Raw genomic sequence first — 18,566 nt, forward strand, 5'->3', positions numbered from 1 at the left:
TAAAGCCTGCCCGAAAAGTAGCGAAATGGTGGCAGATGACGTCACGCACAAATTTGCATATCAGTGATGTGACATCATCACATAGTATCTGGCAGGCTTAAAGCTTAAAATGCACAATAAATAGGTTCCTATTAACATATTACTTTGCATGATCATGTCATTGTGTAATCACAACTCAAAACTATATCTTTATGTAGTATACAAAATAATTAATGTTTTCTCAAATTGACTGGCCATCTCAGCAAAAGCATTAATTGAAATATGTCCATTTAGATTTGTATGAAAAATATAGTTGACTAATTGTAAAAGTAATACAAACACTTTGATAAGAATTTTTTATTTTAAATATAACACTGATAATGAACAGTTACATTCTTTTAAACAATCACAGCTTGTGTACTTATATTTAACTTGTAAAATTAACACATTTGTAAAAGTGACAACAATTATAGCACTATTGGAATTTACTGCTACCTAAATTACCTATATATGTTAACAAATATCAGTAAATGAACAGTTATGACAAACAATCTGAGCTAGCAATTTACTCTACTGAGTGAAGCCTGCAGCCACTGCTCTTTTGAGTCATTTTTTTTTAATTGCTAAAAGTAGCCAAGTGAATGTTAAAAAATGCCAAATTTGTTGCTAGGTGCTTTTTGAAAAAAAAAAGTTGCTAGGGTAGTATAAAAAGTTGCTAAATCTAGAAACAAAATTGCTAAGATGGCAACACAGGCATTGGATCCGTTTGGCAGGTCTGCCTTGCCTTCAGAAAGCACCTGCAGTCGTGAATAATTAATAAGTAGGGTCTTTTCATAGAATAAGAAAACTCCGCTATGAATAATAACGAGAAACCGACACGTCATCACTTCACTAGCAGATTTGCTCTTCGTCACTGATTTTTATCCCGCTTCAAAAATTATTTTAATCCTGGAAGATGAAATTAGTAGTCAAAAGCTCAAAATCATCCAGTTTTCTCCACAATTAAAGCTGACAGGTGCTAACATTGCCTTAACTGATGCTCAACACACACAAATCTGTTAAAATCTAAAAAAAAAAAAATACTCGAGGGTTTCTTGAACCTTTAAGCATGGAGTGTTGATAAAGAGTCTGATGCATATGGAGAGGACAGACTGTGCAGACTCTCTTTCTCTCCTGCTTTGCTGTGTCATGCCCACTCCCCTACCCTTTCCCCACAGCTTACCATGGTCATTTAAGTTGCATTTTCATTTAAATTCCTAGGTAGACTTGTACTAAAAGAGGAGTTTAATGACACTTTACTGTTCTCATGTTGTGGAATCTGTTAAGATCTCCGCTTTATTAATAAAAAATGTCACAGTTCTCAAATGTAACCCTGGGCACATATTTCAATGAGCCCGTGTTGAATTTGACAGTTATTATTGACTCACCTCTAGCACTATGGCCCTTTTGGCAGGTGTAGGATTCACACATCTTAACCCTTTCATTTCCATTTACATCTTTCTGCATGTATCCATGACCTGCTTGTAGATTTCTAGTGCTTTCCCGTGCTTTCGCTTTCAATCATGGAAAGCCCCTTACATACAGAACTGAGACATGCTTTATTCAATTAGTTTATAGAGGTTTTCACCAGTAAACTGCATATTGATATGAATGGGTTATTAAATGGTACAACAGATGGCAGCATATAGTTACTATAGTTATATTACATATTGACCTTATTTTAATATTGTTAATTAATTTTCATATAATAAACATTTATTTCTTAAGTTCTCTCTCATTCTGTCTGTTAGACGCTCATGCCTTCAGTGAAAATGAAACTCATCACTTTTTCTGTTTGCGCGGGCTTTGCTTGGTGGCACTTTGATTTCTGCTTTCATCAGGACACACTTGATCTCTTGATATTCTGTCTGTTTGTGCAGAAAAATGGAAAAATCCAGTGTTTCTTTGCCTCAGGATAAGTTCACATGTTTAATGTGTCTGGATCTACTGAAGGATCCAGTGGCCATTCCCTGTGGACACAGTTACTGTAAGAGCTGTATTTCAGGCTACTGGGATCAGGATGAGCAGAAGGGAGTCTACAGCTGCCCTCAGTGCAGACAGACCTTCACCCCAAGACCTGCTTTAGGTAAAAACCTCATGCTGACTGAACTGGTGGAGAATTTCAGGAAGAGAAAACTTCAAGCTGCTCGTCCTGCTCAGTGCTACTCTGAATCTGTAGATGTGGAGTGTGATGTTTGTACTGGGAGAAAATATAAAGCTGTGAAGTCCTGTCTGGTGTGTCTGGAATCTTACTGTCAGCTTCACTTTGATCGTCATGAGGAATTTCACTCTAGAAAGCGACACAAAGTGACTGATGCCACTGGACGACTGCAGGAGATGATCTGCCCTCAACATGACAGACTGCTAGAAATGTACTGCAGAACTGACCAGTGCTGTATTTGCATGCTGTGCTTGATGAATGAACACAAGACCCATGAAACTGTATTACCAGCTGAAGAGAGAGCAGAGAAACAGGTATAATGTAACAGCAATGTACTAGCTTATTTCTCTCTTATTGATAAAGATGCAGTTTTTTGGCTGTATGAGAACTGACACAACAGCTTCTGTGTCATCTTTGCAGTAGAGGTATAAACAGATGAAAGTTGTAAAAAAAAAGATTAAAAAACCTGCATCACAAAAGACTGATACAGTGGGGAAGAGATCTATCATTATGTTTATAAATCTTTTGTGTGATTCATTTTTATGTATTACTTTGTTTTACTGTAATTTCTTTGTTCAGAAACATTTTAAAGAGACACTTCAGCAGAGAATGGAGGAGGGACAGAAGGAGCGTGAGGAGCTGAGAGCGGCTGTAGAGACTCACAAGGTGAGTTTTAGCAGAAGATCAACTGCTGGCTGCTGAGAGAGCTGTTTCAGACTCAGTTAGGATCAGTGTTGGGCATGTTACTTAAAAAAGTAATTTATTATAGTTACTTCTCTTAAATAGTAACTGAGTTACATACGGAATTAATATTTAGAGCATTTTTATATTTACATTAAATATAAAAATAATATTGACTAATATTATAAAATTGAGAATAATATTGATTATTAATATTATTCTAAAGAGTATCTCTCCATGGTTGAAACACAGATTAGATGATTACATAATATAGGGAAGCGCTGGGCACAAAGTAACACGGGATTAAATGTAACACAGAGTTTTAAGGTCTTTGCTCAGGGTTAATCATGGCTTGCTTCCGAGGTTTTCAGCACAGTGTCGGCAGACATCTTCCTGCCAATTATTGAAAAATTTCAGCGAAATTTGGAGGAGAAACACAGGAGAAACCATTTTTGCAGCATAAAAGGTTTTTTTTTTATAATACTCGATATATATATATATTTTTTTTTAATGTATTTTTTTTTTAATCTGTGAAAGTATGAACCTAAAATCTTATATTGTTGTGATTTCCGTCTTGTAGGCTAAAAGGTGGAAACATTTTGAAAGATGTAAAAAACACATTGACTGCCATGCAGCCAGTTTTGAGGAAAACACGACACAGCGGGGTTAGTTGTAACAGGGTATTACAATTAAACCACACCCTGTTGAACTCTAACAAACGATATAATTGTTTTAATTTTCAGAGTAACGTTGAGAACTTTAAAAATAAAAATGTTTTTAATAGAATTTTTTTTTATTGCTAATAATGCAAATAAATAAATGTGCAATAATGGATAAATGGATAATCGATTCAAAATGTGTTTATCCAATAAACAAATAAATAAATAAACATACTGTGCTATGTAGAATAAAAAAGAAATGAGCCAAGTACTGAGGAAATATAGCTACTGTTTAAAGTAAACTGGATTTAAATTAATTGTGTGAAATCTGCCTTTTAAATCATGTGTTACAACTAACCCTGTCTGTTACAACTTGCCCCCCAGGTGGGGTAAATAGTAACATTTTTACTCCTGGTAATTTTGGCAATACTGCACAGAAACCACAGGTCCGGCGATCATAATTCCAGTGCTCATTTGTAGGAGAGGCTTGTGTGTTATTGGTAATGAATATGGTTTGTCTAACCCTATTACTTTGTTCATTATTTGACCAAAACCAAAAAGTGTTACTTTGTGCCCCGCTCTCCCCTACTGTACATTCAGCCTGTTTCTTTTAACAAGCCTATTGTTCATTCATGGTTTTTTTTTTCGAATTGTTTTTAGGAGTTTACACCTTTATGATATAGGACAGTGGAGATTTCAGACAGGAAAGCACTAAGAGCAGAAGGATTGGCAAAAGGCTTTGAGGACAGAATCAAACTCGGGTCGCCATTAGCCCTTCTGTGCTATATATGTTGGCACACAGTACCAGTAGGCTATTGGCGCTGACATTCTTTCATGTTTTAGTCTTAGTATGACTGTAGTAAATCACTTTCACATCCACATTGATCACCGTTGAGCGCATGGTAGATCTGAAACTCCCCCGCTGCTGAGGCCAAGGTGAACTTCCTGAGAGTAAGACATTAGAAAAAAGATTTAGGCTTATTTTATCTATAATATAGAGCACATTTGGATGGTGGGAGGAAACCAGGGAACCCGGGGGAAACCCACACGGAGAACATGCAAACTCTGCACAGGAACACCAGATGGCCCAGTGAAGACCCAACGCCATTGGTATTCTTGCTGTGAGGCAAACGTGCTAGTCACTGGGCCACCGTGCCGCCCATTCTTGATAAAGGTGGAAGAAGGGGAGGAGGGGGGTTTCTACCAGACGAAGATAGTTGTAGAGAGGAAATGAGGATATATATAGTGACTTGGGATCCTTTGATTGGAGGATCATGATTAGCTAATGTGGACCAGCTGGGTCAATCATGAGCACATGCTCCTCTCGAAATTAGTTTAAAATTTAAACTTCACTTCACTTCTACATCACAATTTTTTTATTCATTCATTCATTTTCTTTTTGGCTTAGTCCCTTTATTAATCCAGGGTCGCCAAAGCGGAATGAACCGCCAACTTATCTAGCATATGTTTTACGCAGCGAAACTTCCAGCTGCAAACCATCACTGGGAAACATCCATACACTCTCATTCACACACATACACTACGGACAATTTAGCTTTCCCAATTCACCTATACCGCATGTCTTTGGACTTGTGGGGAAAACCGGAGCACCCAGAGGAAACCCATGCAAACTCCACATAGAAACTGACCCAGACTCAAACCAGTGACTATCTTGCTGTGAGACGAACGTGCTACCCACTGTGCCACCATGCAGCCCAATTTTTTTTATTATTATTTTTTTATAATTTTTTTCAGGGTTTTCGCTTTTAATAGATAGGATAGGACAGTAGAGCATTTTGACAGGAAAGCATGGGGAGCAGAGACAGATGAAGGATCAACATAGGACCTCATATCAGTAATCGAACTGGGGTTGCTGTGAGTACCAGGAATGCATGTGTCGAAGCACTAACCTTCACTGTGCATCGATGAATTTGCTCTTCAGTGTGTGAACTTTCAGCAGTGAAAATTAAACCACACTGAGCTGAATTAAACTGAACTCAACTCTGAAAACTGGACTGACACAGTTTCAATTTCAATTTACTAGAACTTATATGTTAAGCTGCTTTGACACACTCTACATTGTAAAAGTGATATAGAAATAAGGATTAATTGAATTGACTAAACTCCTGTCCCCATGCTTGTCTTTTCCAGTAGGGTTGTGCGATGTCGACCAATTTGGCATTGTACGATGTCTAATGTGAAACATTGCTATGGACGATGTCATCGTCATCGTAGGCGGCGGTGATTTAATTATTTATGAATAATTAATTGATTAATAACAAATTCATTGTTTGTTGCCTACCGTTTAAACTACCTGACCCGCATGGACTTTGTTTTACCCATAACCAAATCATAAATAAATATATAAGGCACACACCAATTACCACCAGTCAATCACTTTTTCCGTGGAACTCTGGCATGAATAGGCAGAGTGATCTGTGTCGTTATAATGGCGTCAACAAACTTGGTTGGTAAAAAAAGGTGGCCAACCAACAGTATCTGACGTTTATGCTGAAATTACTAAGTTCAAGTGTGAAAGCGAAAGATTGAAGCAGTGTACTGACGCTGTGACACGTTACTTGATAGATTCAAAAGACTGAAGAGTCATTAGATAGAGATAAGATGAATTAAATATCACCTTTAACAACTAAAGTGAGACGCGATCCAGTGCTACATCCTTGATAACCTGTCCGACGTGCACTGCTCTCTGGGGTTTTGAGCTCAGACACGCACATATGCTGCAGCCCATAACCGTGTGTGTATGGTCACATGATGTGCGTTTTTAGCGATTTAGTATGGAAGGAGGGCTTTTCAGAAATGCTTGGTGAAACGCCAGTGTGGACGTGGACCGTTTTTGTTCTAAAATGCCATGTTAATACTAAGATGAATTAGTGTAAACTGGGCCTAAGTGTGTATGTTTTGCAAGCGGGATGCTGCTGCGATGGGGCAGGATGGAGGATCGTGATGCCAGCTCAGCATTGTGATGTCTATCGGCCATTGGTGATGGACGATGGCATCGTCTATTGAACCCTATATTCCAGTTTACATTACCTTCCAGCAGTTGTTTGACCACAAATTCATGCTGCTGCTTGATTAAGAGCAACATTTTACAATAAAAGAGCGAGCATAAAAAATAATAGATGTAAACTCATGTTGACAGAAAGAAAGGCAGGAAACAGAACCGGCTACTGAATGCATTCCAAATGAAAGTGGCGCATGTAAACACCACATTGCAATATATAACAACCACGAAATCTTTCATTCAGCATGAATTCAATAAAAATGACAAAAAGGTGTACATGTAAATGTGGGTAGTGAGGAGCCCAGTGCTGGAGCACTTTAAGTCCAACTGAAGCCCCTGTGGGGAACAGGCTGTGTGAGGCAGCAGTAAGAGCTGAGTGAATGACTGATTCTGCTGCTTCTCTCTGTGTGTCCTAACAGCGCTCTGCACGGGCAGCAGTGGACAACGCTGAGAGAATCTTTACTGAGCTCATACACTCCAATAAGAGAACCCAGTCCGAGGTGACACAGCTGATCAGAAATCAGGAAAAGATTTTAGTAAGTGGAGCTGAAGGACGACTGGAGCGACTGGAGCAGGAGATGAATGATCTGAGGAGGGGAAACACTGAGCTGGATCAGCTTTCATGCACAAATAATCATATCCGTTTCCTCCAGGTAACAGAGATCTGACAAACAGCACATTGTGTTTAATAGAATATATGTACCCGATTTCCTGATATTCCTGTTGTTGTGTCTTTTTTGTCTTTGTAGATTTTCCAGTCTCTCACTGTTCCTCCTGGATCTACAGACTCATCCAGCATCAGTTCTGGTCCCTGTTTTGATGATTTGGTAACAGTTGTCTCCGAGTTGAAAGAGAAACTGCAGCAGACTGTAAAAAAATCGAAACAAATCATGCATCGAAAAGGTAAAGCATTGAAGCATTAATTTACTCTCAGAATTTTCTAAATTTTGAAAATACAATATAATCCCACAACACAGTTTAAAAATGGTTGAATATTATTGTTTACTTATATTGAAGATGTTTGTTTCCTTAGTAAGATACATCAACGTGATTTCCACACCAGAATACAAGAGCAGGAATGAGTTCCTACAATGTAAGTTTTCTTTTTTGTTTGTTTGATTTTAATAAACAGTCACCCAGACATAAAGAGAACACAATGAGATTTAATGAGGTACCTAATGGGCAGGTCTGTTTATTAATGGAATAGTGTCAGAGTTTTTGCCCTAGTGTCATGAATTCTTGCCCGCTAAATATCACCATGTTTATCACCACATGTTCACAGTGTTTTTGGTTCTTAGTTTAGCTTTGTGTATTTAATTAGCTATGTGGGTTCAGTTCCTTATTTGGTGTTTAACGTGAATAGCCAGTTCTCAAAATTACAATCCATGAGGCCGGGACAACTAGCACAGATGAAAACCAACTGTGCTGTCAGCTCGTGTCAGCGGCGTCTGCTCCAAAAGGATTGCGATTTCGGATGAAGGCGTCTGGATCAAAAAGCTGCACATAAACACACATCGTGTCTTTTCACATCCACGGGAGGACGTAATTTTTTTTCTCATTTCAGGACTTGCGCGCGCACACACAAAGTGTAAACAAAGCAGTGTTTATTACTATTATCACAGTAATTGTCACACATCACAGAGGGATTCCCTTATGCAAATATGTCTGATAATCTATTAACTCATATTGGTTGCAAATATTTGAATTTACACCCCGCATCTTTGTGTCCTTTCATGACTGTATTTGTTTCACTTAAGGTTTTGATCTCGCACTCTTATTCAATGCTGAATAACCAGTCAGAGCACTCTCTTCAGCTGATGGACAATGGCAATTTTGCATGCTGAATTGGGCCAACTCTGAAGAAAACTGACTAGAAATGACATATTGAACACACCAAACCAGCTAGCAGGACCGATGCTGATTGATGGCCAACAGCCGACCATCAGCTTGGTGTATCCCAGCCTTTAAGATCCTGCTATTGCTATATAGATTACTTTTGATCTACCTTTGGTTTGCTTTGTGTTTGTTTAAGGAAACTTCTGTTTAAACATTGAGGTAACTGGTACTTAAACAAACCCTCATGCTGAGCCCTGATTACTACAACCACACTGCTACCCTGGTGATCCCAGTGCGTGTTGATGCTTCCTCATGTAATGCTCCCCTACCTTTGAGCTTCAGCTCTCATACTTTTCCTCTGATATAACCAAGATAGCCTACGTCATTATCCTTCTTTCTGTAAAAGCTTTGTCTTGGACATTGGCTGTATTGGGAGCCAAGAGTCCATTCTGCCCCATTTACTCTACATTTAAAAAGGAGTTTCACCCTCTTTTCACCCTGATGATCCCTCGGTTCCAGCTCGCATTTCAGCCTGCCTGTCAGACATTTCACACTGGATGAAAGATCATCATCTCCAGCTTAACCTCACGAAAACGGAAATGCTTGAAGTTTCTGCCAACCCGACTCTTTACCATAACTTTTCAATCCAGATGGATGGAGCAACCATCACTGCATCCAAAATGGTAAAAAGCCTTGGAGTAACGATTGATGACCAACTGAACTTCTCTGACCACATTTCTAGAACTGCTCGATCTTGCAGATTCGCACTCTACAACATCAGAAAGGTCCGACCCTTCCTATCTGAACATACAGCTCAACTCATTGTTCAAGCTCTTGTTCTCTCCAAACTGGACTATTGCAACTCTCTGCTAGCCGGGCTACCAGCTAGTTCTATCAAACCTCTTCAGCTGCTTCAGAACGCAGCAGCACGAGTGGTCTTTGATGAACCCAAAATAGCACATGTCACTCCGCTACTCACCCGTTTGCACTGGCTGCCAGTTGCTGCCCGCATCAAATTCAAAGCTCTGATGTTTGCTTACAAAGTGACCTCTAGCTTGGCTCCTTCATATCTGCTCTCACTTCTGCAGATATATGTGCCCTCCAGAAACTTGCGTTCTGTGAATGAACGTCGCCTCGTTGTTCCATCCCAAAGAGGGAAGAAATCACTTTCCCGAACTCTCACATTTAATCTGCCCAGTTGGTGGAATGAACACCCAAACTGCATCAGAACGGCAGAGTCACTTGCTGTCTTCAAGAAACGACTAAAAACTCAACTGTTTAGTCTCCACTTTCCTTCCTAATCTGCAACTGCCTCTCTGGCTATACCACTAACTGTGCCCTCTCTCTCTCTCTCTCTCTCTCTCTCTCTCTCTCTCTCTCTCTCTCTCTCTCTCTCTCTCTCTCAAAAAAAAAATAAAGAAATAAATAAAATAAAAAATAAATTTTTACTAATGCTTTGCTTCTTAGACTTTACACACCTGAAACTTGTCTATAGCACTTATTCACTGCTGCTCTTATAGTTGTGTAAATTGCTTCCTTGTCCTCATTTGTAAGTCGCTTTGGATAAAAGCGTCTGCTAAATGACTAAATGTAAATGTCTAAATGTAAGTTTAAGTGAGTATTTGATTATGCTCTCAGTGGTCGAAAAGCATCAAAAAGGTTGAATCTCAAGCAAGGAGACTGAAGTACAGAATATGCTATTCAGTTTCTCACAATTTTAATAGGAAGTGGCTGGAGCAATGAGTCCCTCACAGTCTGAGTCCTTAATGGGCTGTAAGAGACTCTTCAAGGCAAGCTTTCAACTTGAAAACACTGCCAAGATCTAGGGCACTAAATTTGATAATCGGCTTTGTGAGAGGAGTTTATCCCACCAAAGTGTTTCCACTATCTCTTCACCGAGGATTACACTTCCACAGTCACCAGAGCCCATTCAGTTATGGAGTACCAGAATTAGAAACCAGAATATTGTTTAATTTTTTCACTTCCAAAGTTCCTGTCCAGACCTCCCGGGAACCATTCATTCTTATTCAGCAAGAATATTGTTGCAATTGCAATTACCAAATTCTCCTCTCCCTCTGACCCTGGTTTCTTTGGTTCTTTAACTCTTTCCTGGGGTAATAATGAACACCATCTCAAGAATTTAGGGGATTCTTAGGCTACTGGAAATGTTATGAATTCTGCTCTAGCCATTTGCTTACAAATACCCTCTGGATCTCTCAAGAGGGTGGCAACACTTTTTGGTAGGCTATTTGGACCTAGACAAGTCTAAGTACAGATTACACTGCCTATTCATGTTTCCATCTACCACCATCCGGAGACGTTGGGTGAGGGTCCTGTCAGAGTTTTTGTCTTTGGGCGTGCTCACACTATGTACAGTTTCCTTGAACCGTGCTGAAGCGCGACTGTCCCGCACTCCTCTCCCCCGATGGCCTGCACTTATACTGCCGTTTGTCTTCTGAACCTGAGCACACTTATGCCATCAATGATGCGACTGTTCAGTTTACAGGAAGAGAAGCGCTCTCACTCCATGCCGTGACGATTGCTTTAGTTGTATCGTTTTAGTCGTTTGTGATGCAGTGACACAGTCAAATATTTTGCCGAACCGGTCAGCCACTTTTGACGCTTATAAATAATCATAAAAGTCCTTGTGCTGCACATATTAGGAGGCTTGCTGAAGCTGCAATAAGGAGTTTGCATCTTTAATAAACTATGACTGTTCGCATTCATTGCACGATAAGAATGATTAATAAATCCATATGAAGCAGTCCCTTAAAAGTGACGTCGCATCTTCAGTTTCGGGCTCAGGCAAGCTTTGCACTCATACTTCAAGCGTACCATGCCAAAGCCCAACCGAGCCGCGTTCTGGCACACCTTTTCCAACCGGGCTAGGGCAACCAGCCAACTAAACCACGATTGTCAAACAAACCAGAAAACACGCCTGGGCACGATTTGAATAGCATAGTGTTATGGGCGCCGCCAACTTGCGGCGCTAGTGTGTGTACCCTGATAGAAACCTATGTTTAGAATTCTGAAATGTATGGCGCTGTATGTATTGTATGCGCCGAGCGGCGCTTCTGTTGTGCAACCTGCTTTAGTACGCCATTAGTGTGATGGATTCTTGTCCCAACTAGATCTCTGTGGGTTTAGTTTCTTGCTTGGTGTTTAACATGAGTAGTCTGTTCTTAAGTTTGCATTCCCCAAGTTCTTGCTATTGTACAGATTACCTTTGATCTGCCTTTGCTTTGTTTTTGTTGTTACCTCCTGTGGAGATCTTTAAGTTGAGGATTTTTTCCTTTTTAGATTTCTTGGATGGTGAATTTTCTGCTCATCTCTTTTTGATGAGGATATTTTTGTGAGATATTTTGAAATATTTGGTATTTAAAATTAACCTTCATTTGCTTTCTTGGAAAACATTTGACTGTTTTATCTCTATGTGGATCAATGGTTACAGCTTTACAACATCTTTAAATTTCTTCTATTGTGTTCAGCAGAATGCAAAAAAAAAAAAAAAAAACTCAAACGTGTTTGGAACAATTAAAGGTATGTAAATGATGGCAGAATTTTCATTTTTGGGTGAAATTTTTCTTTTATGGGGTTTCATGGTGGCTCAGTGAGTAGCACGCCTCACAGCAAGAAGGTTGTTGGTTCAAGCCTCGACTGGGTCAGTTGACATTTCTGTGTGGAGTTTGCATGTTCTCCCCGTGTTGGCGTGGGTTTCCTCCGGGTGCTCCGGTTTCCCCCACAAGTCCAAAGACATGTGCTATATGTGAATTGGGTAAGCTAAATTGTCCTTAGTGTATGTGTGTGAATAAGTGTGTATGGATCTTTCCCAGTGATGGGTTGCAGCTGGAAGGGCATCCGCTAAAGGGACTAAGCCGTAAAGAAAAGAAAATGAATGAATATCCCTTTAATGTTGATGAATCATTTTTAGCCATTTGGTGTATTGAGTACACAGTGAGAAATAATGACAAACTACACACCTAATAATATAATCCAGCCACAGTTTGCAGAATTCCTAATTAAAGCTAATAATTTATCTAAAATGAAAAAAATATATTTTCAGAATAAATGGGGAAAATATATTTCGCATGTGATAAACATACTCAAAATTAAGCAAAATTTATAAGAGAATTTGATTTTACCAACATTTTTGCAGACAATTAAATTTTCTAACAATAAAAAGGTTCTAAAATATAAGCAAATCTAAATATAATAAAGAAATATGCTAATGATGTAACACCTATTAAGTTATATTAATTTAAAAAGACAAAAAAAGCTTTTCTTTTTATGCCTGGTGTGATTTTTTTATTACATTGAAGCTGCAGTCACACTGCCCTTTTCTCCCCATAGACTTCCATTCATACGCACACAATGCGTCAGACTGGAGACACAAGCTCGTGCAACAAGTTTCGCAGTTCGCTGTGTTGAAAAGTTCAAGCTTGGTGACCTGCAGAATCGCATCACATGATTGCGTGAGAACAATCCAAGATCGAAACATGACCTCTCTGGACAGGAATTTTTAAATGTCTAATCATCATTTAATCCCGCCCCTTTTCACAGCGCCGTACTACAGAATTTCGCATGCACAAACTCTAGTGTGACCGGTGCATATATCCATCACATTTCACTGATGAAAACGTCATTTTTATCTGCTGTTAATCTGCTGTTTTAATGGTTTCCAGATTACCAGCGCTTGACATTGGACTCAGACACAGCTTATGAATGTCTGAGGCTATCTGATGGGAACAGAATGGTGACTAGGATGAAGAAACCACTGCACTATCTTGATCATCCAGACAGATTTGATAGTTTTGCTCAGGTATTGTGTAAAGATAGTGTGTCTGGATGCTGTTACTGGGAGTTTGAGAGGAGCAGAAACGGAATGTGTGTATCGGTGTCATACAAAACCATCAGCAGGAAAGGACTGGGAAGTGAGTGCAGTTTTGGATATAATGATCAGTCCTGGAGTTTGTACTGCTCTGACACCAAATGTTTATTCAGGTACAATAGTGAAGAGTCTAAACTCAGAGTAGTGTCCAGCTTGTCTAGAATAGGTGTGTATGTAGACCACAGTGCAGGAACTCTGTCCTTCTACAGTGTCTCTGACACAATGAGCCTCATTTACAGAGTCCACACCACATTCACTCAGCCGCTCTACCCTGGGTTTGAGGTTTACAGTTTTTCACGTGTAAAATTGTGTGATCCACCTACCCTGGGTTTGGCAGTTACAGAGACTGACAAGTAACATTATGTAATTAAGCATAACAGACAAGCAAATTCAGTGCTTTTCCACTAGAGCTGCATGATTTATTGTCAAAATATTAATAATATCTCAAAAGCCCATGTGGTCTTGTCCCTAAAAGACAAGTATGATCACAATGTACATTTAGACTCCGAGAGGGCAATCATCATGCATAGCTATGTAAAATTAGTTTTAGTCTTCAACTGTTTAGTTTAGTCTTTAATTAGTCCTATACTGTATTGTTTATTTTCTTTTACAAATGTTAAAATGATCATAGAATTGCTGGGATAATAGTTTACATTTTGAATATAAATATTGATATCTACCCTAGCATTCAAACTAGAACTTAAAAAAATTTCAAAACGTCAAAAAATGCTGTGTTCAGGGTTGAACCAACGCGGTTCTTTCATGTTGTCCCAAAGCAAAGCAAAAATACTGAATGTCCCAGCAAGTGAGATCTCTATTAATGTGTCACTGAATCATTCATTCAAACTAGGCTTTATTTTATTTTACATTTTATTCATATTATTATAGATTTTTTAAAGGTGCCATGTAATGAAATTCTGGATATATCTAGGAATAGCTGATTAATAAGAGTTCAGGACATGGAAATGGCCATACTGTGAGCCTCAAGCACCATTGTTTCATCATTCTTATTAATTAGCACTGGCTCCGGCTCAATTCTTGTTGAACCCTAGAAAGTAGGGTATTTTATTCACTTTAAATAAAGTGATTCTCTTTAACGTAGTTCATGCAGACTCATTCATAAGTTAGTTGCGGCAAAAATTAATCTTCTGAATTAGCGATTATTACTTATCTAGTTAACGTTAGCTTGTTTACAATAGCTTGTTGCATAGTGCACTACAACTAACACTCCAAAGCTGTTTCCTATGCAGTGTTTTATTTGTGACGACTTGGCATAACTTAACTTATTAACTTAACTCAACATTAAAGGCCACCGCATCCATGTTGAAAAGTAATTACAATACATTCAGTTAAATAGACTTAAGCATTCATTTAGTTGTTCAAGCGTAAAACGATATGAAAGACTGTGTATCCGCTAGGGCCGTCAGGATCAGCAGGCGAGCGCAGAAACTCCATTGAAAATACTGGGGTAAATTAAACTGTCATATTTTAAAGACACGGCAGGGGGAAATGGAATTTATTGCAGTGCTTTTTGTCCAGTCTGAGACCCACATTACATCATACTGTATGTCTATAAGGCAGTGAAGATTCTTGATTTTTAAAGAAATCAGATCTTAAATGTGGCAATTTTATAATGGAAAGACAGTTCATCAGAAGCGCTGAGGCTGGCTGCATGTAATTAAAAGTCAGTGTGCATATACCATATTAGCATATTGTTTAGCTGTGCATTTACTAAATGAGCACTGCGCTATATGACCACTGTATTTTTGTATAATCAATTTTTATTCTGTTCAAGTGTCTTAATTCATTTGAAATAAAATTTTAAACCTTTTTTAATTCCTTGTTTTTATTGTATATGAGAAGCCAGACAAATAAACAGAAATATCAATGAGTGAAGAAAACAGATCCATCTCTCACCAGTTCTCCTTTGCTGTCTCTGACTGACCAGCTGACCCACCCACACCCTTCCCCAAATTATATTAATGACAGAAGCCATGTTTTTCACTGTGAGGACACATCTTAATTTGACTGTATTATTTGCAACATTTACATTGGATGGATGGAATTTGGCTGAGAAGTGTAATTAGATTTTTAATGACCACAGGAAGTCAGGACCTCGGTTTAACATCTCATCTAAAAGACGGCGCTCACTGACACTGTAGAGTCCTGTTTTCTTCTAAACAGCCACATCGATGACTCAAGTGTGTTTGGGCTCAGCCTTGTAAAGTGTTACCATGTAATGTAAGTCTACATCTACATTCCAGATAAATTTGAGGTCTTAAAACAGTCCATGCCCACAATATTGTTTTCAGTTGATTCCATCATCCACACTAAAAAGACTGAAACGCTTTTATTCATGTACTGCGCATGTGCACAGACGTAAGAGGATTTTACATATCTGGCTGCCGTTTATTTACTCTCTTTGAAACGTTGTGGCACAATGTTGCAACTGTAGTCTGCTTCCACTACTGAACAAAAGCTTCCAGTAAATATTCTGTGTCTTTTGAAGAGAAAATATGGAGAATGTAAAAACTGACATTCATCTTTAATAAAGCTAACAAAATGGACAGCATTCAAAACATCTGCTTTACAATGTTGGCCACCATGTTAGCTGAATTGATCAAATAACTAATATGCCTCATCATTTTCAAAAGCCTCAATTTTCACAGTCCACACTGCTTTCAAATTTATCCACCTTGGACAGCGCTTTCAAACACATGGCCTAAATGCGGCCCATCAGGGGAAGAGGGGAGCTGGGCTGGGTTCAAGGCAACATGTGCTCAGTTTGAGTTCACATAGAGCCCTTCAAAAGAATATATTTTGTAGAAAGCTGGAAACCTGTGAATTCCATAGTATTCGTTTTTTTTCCACTATAGAAGTCAATGGTTACAGGTTTTCAAATTTCTTTAAACAAATCTTCTGCAGTATTCAACAAATGAAATTAAATGAAATTAAAATTTTTGGGTTAACTGCACCTATGTTATTGCATATTGCAGACGCCAAATGAAGAAGCATGTCTACTGATCTATATATACAAGTTGAGTCTTGCGTGTGACTATAACGTTTTATATTTTATAAAAGCATGGATTTTAACGTTTGCTTTTACTTTCATGTGCACATTTGCTCATTTAACGAGTAAGGTGAAGCTGCAGGCCCGGAGACTCAACTGCACGCTCAGACCTGCATGCTCAGACCTGCCTATCCAGACCTATCGTTTCTCAGACAGTGCCACCTGCTGTTGGGTTGGGGGAAGCGGCGGGTACGGAGACCCAGTCGCACGCTCAGACCAGCACTTTCTAGGAAGAAGCAACATCGGACACATGAGTAAGGTTATTGATTTTATTAAAGCAATTTTTTCGAGTAGCAGTTTCAACATGAAGTGACACGACATCTGACGTACAGATGCCACTGGCACTCGATAGTGGCATCATGTGTAGTGACCTAGTGACCTGTGTCACTCATGGCTCGTTTCCACTGACTGGTACGGTACGATTCGGTTCGGTACGGGTCACCTTTATCAGGCTTGCGTTTCCACTAACAAGGGTACCCTTTTGGTGGGCGTGGTGTATGACAGAATGTTTCAGTCGACGTCATTCTAGCTCGAGGAAATGTCTACAATAAAGCTGTACGGGTCACTTACATATCATATGAAAAGCACTTCTCATAAAACAGATGCTTCATACACATAAATACTTGTGTAGGAATGTTTATTACTAACTTTTCAATGAACATGAGTTGATTATAACTGCAGATCAAAGACAGTGCGAAACAGCCTACTGTAATGTCTGTAATTATATTAAATAACTAAATAAATGAACATATATAAACACATACAGCCCCTTACAGTCTCCGATATGTTACCAACTACAGAAGAACTACATAAAGTAGACATTTCGCCCGTATTTAATGTGCTCCTTTTTTCCGGCTTCTCCTTTGTTTCTTCGCGCTTCACTCTCGCGTTTGTCAGTGTCTGACAGGATCGGGTTTTAAAAGCACGCCAATAATCAAGCGCAGGTTATTATCATCAGCTCAAGAAGTTTGTTATTTCAGATATAATGTTAGACGCGCCGCGAGCGCAAACAAGAAAGCGAAACCGCTCGCGCCTCAGACTAGCTCGTAAAAAACTACGGGGCACAGGGTAAATCTGCTCTTCTTCTTGGATTTGTGGCTGTCCATCAAGATGACGACAAGGTTTGTTTGAGCACAGATCGACCATGGCTCGTTATTATATGTATTTATAATTCCGCTAAAATCTCTCGCTGTGTTTTTCAAACATGGCGGGTTTTTTGTTTTCATTCTGGCTTGTTGCGTAAGTGAATGACGTATCTCTGTAAACCAATATCGTTCAGCTGCGCGTGTAGCTCCGCCTTTTGATACCCTTTCTCGTGTTTGGTACCCTTTCGAAAGGGTGCCGAAAAAGTGGTACGGTACGGTTCGGTTCGGTACGCTTTTTGACAGTGGAAACGGCCATAAAAGCATACCAAACCAAACCGAACCGTACCGTACCACTCAGTGGAAACGGGCCATCAGAGTATCGCGCTGCATGTCACTGCAGTGACATCGACACCCGGCGAAGCTTAATGACACTAATCAATACGCGCAAAACCATATTTAATCATTACGCGACTTTTAACATGATTTATTGCGTCGCAAGTTAGTTTATATGCTGGACTACCCCATGATGTTTTCATTTAAAAGCATTTATTTTACGTATTCGTAGTTACGGTCTTTTGCTACTATACGTAATATTTAGTCATTTAACAGTACATGTCAGTGGATATCAAATTTATTGTGACATGCTGATCTGTGCCGTATATTATTGCATCGTGGTGGTTCCTTTGTTGGCTACAATATGGAATTCTCTATGTAATTAATTTATTTTAATTTTAAGGTATTTTAAATAATATGCATTATAAAGTTATAATAAAATGCATGTTGTAAATACATAACCTATATGCAGGTGTCATTTGCCTAATCATTTTTAAATATTAAAGCAAAGAGAAACTTATAACATTAGTGTGCTTATAACGTGCTTAAACTGACACCTACTGGCACATATAACAAGATTACCGACATTAGTGGCATGTGTCACTTAACATCGCGTGCGGGTCTGAGCGTGCAGTTGGGTCTCCGGGCCTGCAGCTTCATAATGTTGGGGGGCAAATAACGAACCAAGCACGTTCACCATATTCAAAGATAAAATGGTCCAACAGATGGCAGCAGATAGTTAAACTGATATAGGGCCAAACGTGTATTTATTCATAATTTAACTTTTTAAAATAGTTTTGTAATAAATAAATA

At 39.0% G+C, this 18,566-nt stretch overlaps 1 protein-coding gene across 1 annotated transcript; it reads left to right on the forward strand.

Annotated features, from left to right (window-relative positions):
* Positions 1-1,902: 1,902 nt before the first annotated feature.
* Positions 1,903-14,972, forward strand: LOC130246632 (E3 ubiquitin/ISG15 ligase TRIM25). The gene is made up of 6 exons (XM_056479714.1): positions 1,903-2,493; positions 2,759-2,845; positions 6,961-7,194; positions 7,291-7,444; positions 7,575-7,634; positions 13,060-14,972. Exons 1-6 carry the CDS (start codon positions 1,903-1,905, stop codon positions 13,620-13,622), a joined length of 1,689 nt encoding a protein of 562 aa, XP_056335689.1. The 3' UTR covers positions 13,623-14,972.
* Positions 14,973-18,566: the final 3,594 nt, after the last annotated feature.

Source organism: Danio aesculapii, chromosome 2 (assembly GCF_903798145.1).
Source record: "Danio aesculapii chromosome 2, fDanAes4.1, whole genome shotgun sequence".
Lineage (NCBI taxonomy): Eukaryota > Metazoa > Chordata > Actinopteri > Cypriniformes > Danionidae > Danio > Danio aesculapii.

Excerpts from the sequence above, each read along its gene's own strand:
- LOC130246632 (XM_056479714.1), top strand. The coding sequence starts at position 1,903 with ATGGAAAAATCCAGTGTTTCTTTGCCTCAGGATAAGTTCACATGTTTA. Across the intron at positions 2,494-2,758 it reads AAGAGAGAGCAGAGAAACAG|AAACATTTTAAAGAGACACT; the intron begins GTATAATGTAAC and ends TTCTTTGTTCAG. Across the intron at positions 2,846-6,960 it reads CGGCTGTAGAGACTCACAAG|CGCTCTGCACGGGCAGCAGT; the intron begins GTGAGTTTTAGC and ends GTGTCCTAACAG.